Source organism: Giraffa tippelskirchi, chromosome 7, assembly GCF_054371585.1.
Source record: "Giraffa tippelskirchi isolate mGirTip1 chromosome 7, T2T-mGirTip1v1.2.pri, whole genome shotgun sequence".
NCBI lineage: Eukaryota > Metazoa > Chordata > Mammalia > Artiodactyla > Giraffidae > Giraffa > Giraffa tippelskirchi.
The window spans coordinates 136,951,616-136,961,137 of record NC_137281.1 but is presented as its reverse complement, the minus strand read 5'-3'; the positions used below and the strand labels follow the sequence as shown (position 1 = coordinate 136,961,137).

General features: G+C 41.0%; 2 protein-coding genes across 5 annotated transcripts in view; one reads left to right on the top strand and one right to left on the bottom strand.

The window, feature by feature from the left end:
• The window catches only part of ZBTB25 (zinc finger and BTB domain containing 25), a 52,113-nt gene that overhangs the window by 38,438 nt on the left and 4,153 nt on the right, over positions 1-9,522 (top strand). The window contains exon 5 of the mRNA XM_081509912.1: positions 7,132-7,238. Within this exon, the coding sequence (XP_081366038.1) occupies positions 7,132-7,238 (107 nt within the window). The remainder of the gene's footprint in view (positions 1-7,131; positions 7,239-9,522) is intronic.
• The window catches only part of MTHFD1 (methylenetetrahydrofolate dehydrogenase, cyclohydrolase and formyltetrahydrofolate synthetase 1), a 72,064-nt gene continuing 66,004 nt past the window's right edge, over positions 3,463-9,522 (bottom strand). For all 4 annotated transcript variants that reach the window (XR_014059411.1, XM_081509870.1, XM_081509869.1 and 1 more), the window contains 3 exons: positions 9,103-9,255; positions 5,514-5,607; positions 3,463-3,909 (listed from right to left, as the gene is read on the bottom strand). Coding sequence is in view for 3 of the 4 variants with exons in the window: in XM_081509870.1 (XP_081365996.1) it covers positions 5,518-5,607; positions 9,103-9,255 (243 nt within the window). In the remaining variant the exon portion in view is untranslated. The remainder of the gene's footprint in view (positions 3,910-5,513; positions 5,608-9,102; positions 9,256-9,522) is intronic.

Below are 9,522 nucleotides of genomic sequence, written 5' to 3'. Positions count from 1 at the left end.
GTACAGATTCTTAAGCTTTAGTGAAAAGCACCGTAAGCATTTATTTGTACACGTAATCCATTGTGTGCAATACATTAACACCGATGAAAGGTGTTGCAGTGAGTGACTTGCTTTGGGTTTAATATGACCTTCAAGGGCACTCCTGGGAGCTCCAGAGATGAGGTCCTCCAGGGTGCTCGGCTCCTCTCTCCTCCTCTGGCCCGTCCCATGCACACCACCCAGATGAAGAACTCATTAAGATGGAAGGAAGAACTTCTGAAAAGTTGTACTTACTCTTTTCTTTTATAGGATCATGATACTTGTAGGTAAACCTCAGTTACCCATTTGGGGATGTTTTTCCAGGAATATATTTTACCTTTGTTAAGATTCTATAGCTTTATCTATAGAGACTTATTAAGCAAATAACTATTAGCACACAAAAGTAAAGCTGAATCTAATGTCAAGATCTTAGAGAAAAAAGCTGTAAAACAAGAAAATCCATAAGCATCCAATTTATAGTAGTTATAATTAAGAATTCAATTTATCTTTATTCAGCAAATATATGTGAAGATGTCTCAGATGGGTTACTGACCCTGCTGTCAGTTTTGAACTTGAAACAAATCAAAAGAAATCCATGCCATTCATAACCAACTGAGATGCTATTATTGAGATACAAATTTTCTCAAATCTAGCAGATCTGGGAGTTTGCAGCAATTTCAAGCAAAAATAAGATGAGCTTATCTAGATGAAGACAGAGTACAATAGCTGTCTTATTAGGAAGTAATTGGAAATGAAATAAGCAACAGACTAAAACAATAAAGGCCATCTTAATGACATAGATCTTATTCCATCTGCTTTTCTTAAAAAAAAAAAAAACTACTGAAAGGTGGTTTGAGGGTAGAGGTGAATTGATTCTGTATTTGAAGGGCAGATTTCTTTAAGGTATATATATATTTTTTTTTATGTTAAAATCTCTTTTAATTAAATATTTTGCATTTTACAAAGGCGACTGCAGTTTTCTTTTACTTTTCAAATCTAAGAGTATAACCTGTTTCCTTTCTGTCATAATACTTTAGCTGATACCCAGAAAAAATCAATAGGTGTAAAAAAATTAAATTAAACTTGTGTTTTTAAACTATGAAACAGTTTCCGGGGAAACACAAATGTATATATTTATATTACAAAAAAAACATTAAATGCCTGTACAGGTGTCTTAATTTCATAATTTACTTCAAAGATATTGAATTATCAATTTAAATACAAAAATGCTACATTAAATATACAGAATAAGATTTAATACAAATCCTTTTTTAACTTTTTCTCTTCAGTTGGTTAAGACATTTCTGTGGGTGTGTGGAGATGTTTACATTTTTATATCATCCATCTCCATGTACTATAAACTTTTTAGTAGGAGGGGTTTTTAAGGTATATTACATATAACTAATCTCCAACCTCCAAGACACACATAGTATAGAATCGTAAATAAAATACTGTAGTGTAGTTTTTCTTTAGGATATAACTAGAACCCAACACTAAATCAGAGTTTCAAAAAATATATCCAGTACCTCATACATGAAAGAAACCTGTCATCCTTGAACTCATTTAAGTGACAGTTAGTAAGCTATTACCCATATCATTGTCTGCTATTCCATTAGTAGCTTATTATTATATAATGAGAAACAGGCTCTAAATATATCTTCAATCTGATGAGAAATTACCCTACCTACAGCTTGTTAATATCACCAGATACAGTGTGCCAAAAAAATCTGATCTCTACAGATGATACCATTTCTCCCATTCTAGTCCCTATCCACCCACTGCCTGGGTCTGCAGTTACCAAAAATGGCTTATAACTCCTTGGTAATAATTCTTACATGTTATGAGACCTCCTGGGAATAAGTCCTCCACTTCCCTTCCCTGGTACACCATTAAATGAATGTGGCTCCAGGTCTCTGCTTGTTTGATCTGTTTCCGGGCACCACCAGGGTTGTCCCAGCCAACGTAAACTCGACACCAATTCTGCTGCAATCTGCTTTACTTGACAGCACATAACCATTTTCTTCCTTGAATTGAGAGCATATATACATCTTCATTGCACAGCAAGCCTCTGAGGTGCAGATCCAAGGAGATGCAATCTGTTTATCAGTAACATTACGAATATAGGGAGGGAAGCCATTAACTACTCAGGGTCAGAGCAGGGACAGGGAGGCCAGTGATCTTGAAGGACGCCTAGGCCCAAAGGAAAGACACTAGTCCTCTGGCCACACACACTACTCCAAAGCCACTAATGCTTGGCAGTGAGTCTTGAGTTCAGGTCTTCAGATAGCCCGCAGTTACTTTTTGTTCTTTATGCCTTCTCTTGAGCTTGGAATATCGGGTAAAAGCAATTTATTTATTGTACTGAAAGTGAGTCACTCGGTCATGTCCGACTCTTTGTGACTGCATGGACTATACAGTCAATGGAATTCTCCAGGCCAGAATACTACTGGAGTGGCTGGCCATTCCCTTCTCCAGGGGATCTTCCCAACCAAGGGATCAAACCCAGTTCTCCCACATTGCAGGAGGATTCTTTACCAGCTGAGCCGCCAGGGAAGCCCATTTATGTATTAGGGCTTTGTTTATAATCTTTGTCTTCCCACCAGTTGTGTTCAGTATTTCTAGAAATATTAAAGATTAAGCCCACATGGCTGGGGCTTCCCTGGAGGTCCAGTGGTTAGGACTCTGTGGCTTCCACTGCAGGTGGCATGAGTTTGATCCCTAATCTGGGAACTAAGACTGCACAAGCTGTGTAGCACAGCCAAAACACATATACAACTAACAAAACCCACATGGCTTTTGGTGATATGAGAAAGCCTAAATTTTTTAAGATGATCTTCAGGTCACCTAGACTAACAATACACTGCTTTACTCTACTGTTTACAAACTTAATTCCCACCAGGTCCCATTCCAGATGAGGTTTTATAGGACATAAAAAAAACCAAAACACTGGAAATAGTGAACTCTGTGCAGACGTCCCAAATGATGCTTTCTAACAGGAAGTGACATCACTGAGTGTGCACGATGTGCCAGGGAGCGTACAAAGCATGGCGGAGCTGGGGCTCTATGCTTTGACCCCTCTGCCATATGCCCACTGCTGTCATTTCTTTAGACTGTGAAACTGACAGCATTACAACACTGATATGAACAACCCAGGGAACTGAAAATAATAAAACCAAGGACACCAGGAAAAACACTGCTCTGCAATGACAACTGTGCAGCACTGGCACCAGGGTGGATGTGACTTCCATTTCTCCCTCAGCCCTCTAAGGAGGTCTCCTTACTATGTGTCCTCCCAGAAACACACAAGCACGCACTCATCGTTCCCCCTTTAAACACAACGAATCAAAAAGTACACACTAGGACTTGCTTCTTCTGTTGTGGCAGAGGTCTCCCAGCTCACACGGGAAAGCAGAGCTGAGGCAACACAGACTGTTAATGCTACAATTTATATTTGAACACGGAGACTGAAAAATTATTTATTCTTTGGATTCAGTAAGGTAATTAGACGTGTACATGGTTCTGGTTAATTTATACACAATCATGCAAATTAAGACTGAAGAAAGGCTTCTGGGGAAACTCCCACTACTCATTTTAGAAGACGTGTACATGATTCTGGTTAATTAATACACAATGATGCGAATTAAGACTGAAGAAAGGCTTCTGGGGAAACTCCCACTACTCATTTTAGAAGACGTGTACATGATTCTGGTTAATTAATACACAATGATGCGAATTAAGACTGAAGAAAGGCTTCTGGGGAAACTCTCACTACTCATTTTAGAAGACCTCTGGGGCAGGGACTGACTTCTCTTGATTTCCCCACACTTCCTGACAGGAGGCCTGAATAAACACCAGCCAAACTTTCAAAACAGCTTCTTGAAGATGGACAATCTAGAAAGACAAAGAGACAAGAAACACACAGTTTTCTCTAAGTGCTGAAATATCTCCTCTGCCTGTCCACACCACACCATCACCTTCTACCGCTGCTGAAGTTGTTAACATTTACCTCTTTCCTCACCGTCAACACTTCTGTCCACAGACTTGAAAACAATGCACAGGATTTATACCATGGCTGTGCAAATACTGTTTAAGTCCAGACCAAGGATGTGTAAGTCCAGACCAAGCATGTGCCATGATGACATTTCCAAGGTCATCTATGCCTCCTGAAGAACAGTGCCTCCCCAGCACCAAGCACAGGTGTCTCTGCTGCGTAAGCAGACGTGCTTCTGTGACAACCATCGGTACAGTTGCCTAGATGACAGCCATGGTTGGCTTCTACCTGGACCCTGACTTTCTTACACACTGTGCTCTGTGAAGTCACTCAGTCGTTTCCGACTCTTTGTGACCCCGTGGACTGTAGCCTACCAGGCTCCTCCATCCGTGGGATTCTCCAGGCAAGAATACTGGAGTGGGTTGCCATTTCCTTCTCCAGGGGATCTTCCCGACCCAGGGATCGAACCCAGGTCTCCCACACTGCAGGCAGACGCTTTAACCTCTGAGCCACCAGGGAAGACAATGTGAGAGCCTTTCTTTTGCATAATTACCCTTTTGACACCCTTGTCTTAGCTCTCTCCAGTCTTTCCTCCCTCCTTCTATTCCATGTGGGATGTGTAACTCTGGGTCACTTGCAGTTCTCAGGACTTTCCTTCATTACAGTCCAGATTAAGATCTGCTTTTCTGAAAACCATGTCTTCCTTTTTCCTGGTTTGGTCCTCATTTTGCTGGAGTAAACTGCTAAATCCCTTCCAAGGAAGAGACATGGGAGCAGCAAACCTGTACATGTCTGAAAACATCTGGACAGTTTTGGTGGAGTGTAAATACAGGTGGAAAGTCATCTTTCCCTGTGAGTGTGGAGGGCTTTCCTCCACTGTCTAAAAGCTTCTTACAGCTGGGAAGACAGGGGTTCAGTTTAATTGTCACTTCTTTCACAGGCCAGCCATTTTTTCTTCTTTGGAGAAGGGTTTTTAGGATTTTCATCTTTAATGTTTTTGAAATTTCACCTGGTATGTCATTGTGAGGAGTACTTAGGGGCCCTTCATTTAAGACCCCAAGAATTCCTGGACTGCTCCTGCTTCCTTCTCTCATCTACTTTCTAGGACATTTACTCACTCCTGCCTGCTGTCCATTCAGAGTATACAGACCTTCAGCTGCTCCTGCCCTCCAATGTGCCATTAGCTCCAAGCCCAGAGTCTCCTGGGGTTCCACAGAGGTCTAACCTTCACTGGGGTCCCTCCACAATTCATCAGATGGTGCCTCTCCCCTTGATGCTGCCAATTTGTGATGAACCCTGCTCTTCTTCCAAAAATGTAGGGAAATATAAATATTTCACTCACTGGGTACTGCCAATGCTCACTACTACTGCCTCTCCTCTCACTGATGTCTGGAAAGGAATCGTAAATTATGAAATCTGTGTTTTCATAGCTTTAGATGGAATCTGATCATTCATAAATATGCCTCATAAGGAAAAAGCAAAACTTCTACCGGTAATGACTTACCTGTTTAGAACAGCCCATTCACCTGCTCAGTTTCAGGGTCCAAATCAATGTCATAGAAACAGGGGCGGGTAGGGAGTCCAGGCATGGTGCTCATCTAGGAGATATGAAACAGCATTAAAAACAAACTAAACCAGGTCTTTGCCTTCATGTTCCTTTCAGTTAGAAAGCCCAAGACACAATATTATTTTACAGTTGTCCATAAAGTGGCACTCTTCGTGTTAGAAATTAAAAACCAAGTCACTAAAAAAAAAATAAATAAATAAAAACAACAACAACAACAACAAAAAACCCAAGTCACTGATTCTGTTATGATCTCAAGAGAAAACCCTTGAGTCCTCCAGCAAACCAATGGCCAGTCTCCCCTCTGGGCTCCTACACAGACAGCTGCAACAGGAGGCTGAAGCGATGCTTGTACCTTCGTCCCACAATGGCAGGTGCTGGGAGGCTAAGCCAGTTATTCATGCCCTTGGTTCTCGCACTGAAAGACCAAAAGGAAGTACAGGGCTTGTCTGCTATTTAATTTTGTTTTAATGAGTCTTGAGAAGATACTCATATTATTTTTGCTTCAGTAACAAAAAATTAGGAATCAGTATCCTGTAAGTTGGGCCAAGACGTTGCTGGACACAATCTAGATGGTTTTAAAATCACTGTTATTACTGGTCCAATCTGGCTTTCAAAAACTGAACTTGCAATGCTTATGGATTTTATTTATGCTTGTTTCTTCTAAAGAGTTGGCTTTGACAAATACCTACTTAGATACAAATTTGTAAAGTCTTGTCAGTGAAAACTCTGTATATTTTAACCTGTAACAACATCCTTTATAAAGAATACATACATACAAGTTTCAAAACAGATCTAGACAGGAGGCGAGACTAAATGGAACTTCTACAACTTTACTATAAAAGTGTCATAGAAAAGGATGAGTCACCTTCCATAACACAAAATACATATACTTTAGAAAACCTGATTCTGACATCTGAGTGCCAGTCAACACTCCTGAGAACACACTATACGGAGCTCATGTTGGTCTTTAGTCTTCAATTCTGTAAGAGAAGCACCTGCTGAGTGTGGGGATGAGGAAGAAAAAGGGAGCTTGATGATGACATTATAAAGATGAAGGACAGGTGCCCACTGATGTAGACACACATGTACAAGTTGGCAGAAAATTCTGAAGATGTTCCCCCAAATAGTAATTAGCAGGATTTTCAGTACTTTTATTCTTTTCCAAGTAGGACATTTTCCCCCTTAAGACACTGGTCATACTGATAATCAGAAAACATTTTTTTTTTTTTTTTTAGAAAACATTTTTAAGTAAGATTATATATATATATATATAGGAACTTAGATTAAAAAAAAAACCTCCAAAAAGAAGCCACCACCCTGTGAATTAGTATATAAAATGCTCAAATCCTCTGAGCCTCATTCAGGCCTCAACAGCAATTAGAAAGCAGGAAGAAGAGTAATCACCAAGCCATCCAGATTTTGTGTGGAAATGTCTTGGTCCAAGTGGGCTTCTAATGTGAGTTAGTTCTAGATGAGATGGTCTTGGAGCTGGGCAAGCTGTGTTTCTCTCTGAACTGCAGGCCTGACACTTTCAGTTTTGCTTTTGTCTCTACAGATACCCCTCTGCACGCACACATCAAAAGTGACAATACTGTTCTGCTTCTTCAGCTGCCAGCTGCTGACAATTTCTCCAGAATCAATATATGTTCTGCAATATCCAAGGTACTGGATAAATGGTTTAAAGTTCTTATTAAAAGGGGATTTCGACAAACCCTGAGCACTGATGAACACTGTCACCAGAGCGAGGCCTCCTGCCTCTGCAGGGGCTGAGGGACACTGGCTTGCAGGCCTGTCTGACCACCACTGTGACGTGATGATACTACCCCAGAGTGCTGCGAGGAGCAGGGCTCACACTTCTTGTTGTTAGTTGCTCAGTTGTGTCTGACTCTTTGTGACCCCATGGACTGTGGCCTTACAGGCTCTTTTGCCCATGGAATTTCCCAGGCAAGAATACTGGAGTGGGCTGCCATTTCCTTCTCCAGGAGATCTTCCCAATCCAGGGATCCAACCAGTGTCTCCTGCTTGGCAGGAAGATTCTTTACCACTGAGACACTTGAACTTTCCTGAGGCCAAAACCAGCAGAGCTCAAAGTAGATTTGGCTTTAACATTCTGTACTTTCGACTATAATACTGCCTCCTACCACCTTCTTACCAAACTGAAAGAAGCTCCAAAAAGAGATGTATTGATTTCTTTTACTTGTGTACCAGCTTAGTTCACTATTTCAATCCTGTTATTGCAGGTAAGAAAAAGCTGCAGATAAACTGGTTGGCCAAAAAGTTCATTTGGGTTTTTCTGTAGCATCTCGAATGAATTTTCTGGCCAACCAAATAGGTACTGGGCAGATCTGTGGGGGAAACCTGGGCACAGGATCAATGCAGACTCTGGGACAGAGTCCAAACTAACAGAGTCAGTCCAAATTATGCCCGTAAGCTTTCCTCTACTTCCCAATTAGCAATTTTCCTCCTAAAACATATATAAACCTGTAAGACAAGGAAGGATCTGAAAATTAATTCATCTCAAAGCGTAAATAATCAGCTATAAAAAGGAATGCGAGCCAGTTCTAATGAGGTGGATGAACCTAGAACCTATTATACAGAGTGAAGTAAGTCAGAAAGAGAAAGATAAATAATATATTCTAACGCACATATACGGAATCTAGAAAACCGGTACTAAACAATTTATTTACAGGGCAGCAATGGAGAAACAGACATAGAGAACAGACTTGTGGACCTGGGGCAAGGGGAGGAGAGGGTGAGATGTATGGAAAGAGTAACATGGAAACTTACATTACCATACTTAAAATAGATAGCCAATGGGAATTTGATATATGGCTCAGGAAGCTCAAACAGGGGCTCTGTATCAACCTAGAGGGGTGGGATAGGGAGGAAGATGGGAGGGAGGTTCAAAAGGGAGGGGATATATGTATACCTACGGCTGATTCATGTTGAGGTTTGACAGAAAACAACAAAATTCTGTAAAGCAATTTATCCTTCAATAAAAAAACTAATTAATTAAAAAAAAGAAAAAAAGCATAAATAAACCACCTTATCTTTATTATCTATAGGCTTCATTTACACTTTAAGGGGCAAATTCTTTACTTAAGAATGGTTAATTCCCTGAATTTCAGGCATAAGCTCCAGGCCTGTTGATAAGATCCAAGAGGTGCAGAGCCTCAAACAGGCTATTGGGAGGAATAAGTTAGTCTGTAAAAGGTGCCCAATAAAAGTCAGCCGTGATTATATATAACAGTACCATACATAGCCTATGAATTAGGCCCATTCGGGATTCAGACAAGGTCACACTGCCACCGGGAAACAATTATTATTCAGTACAAGCAGTCATGGCATCATCCTTGAACTGAGACCAAGATGGTCCACAGCAAGACAATTTATCGTAATGGGTCCGACTCCAGCTTTCTCCTTAGCAATGAACTCTGCTAATTAGGCATTTGTGTGATGTCTTCAGTAATTGATTTAAGAAGCACTGATGAACAAGCGGTCCTCTCTGGTTGCAGCACTCACTCACCGTTCCCACCAGAGGGTACAGAAAGCCAGCCCCGACGCTGACGCGGATGTCGCGAATGGGCAGGACGAAGCCAGTGGGCACGCCTTTTAGCTCTGGGTTGTGAGACAAGGACAAGTGTGTCTTGGCCATGCAGATGGGCAGATTCCCAAAGCCCTGGGGAAAGACAGGAACAGAAGTGGGAGAAGTGAAAGGCTGGTGATGCAACGAAGAACATCTGGGCACTGTGCTTCTGCAATTTACTTGAAACACCCAACTCCCTTTATGTTCATGTCTACATCACTGCTCTCCTCCAGCTTAGTCACTATAAATTAAAAAAAAAGAAAATCCTTGTTGGGCGAAGGAATGGAGCCCTCACAATCATATCCCACAAGTGAATATTTCACTTTCATTTATATAACTGATTACAATGATAGTCTGGAG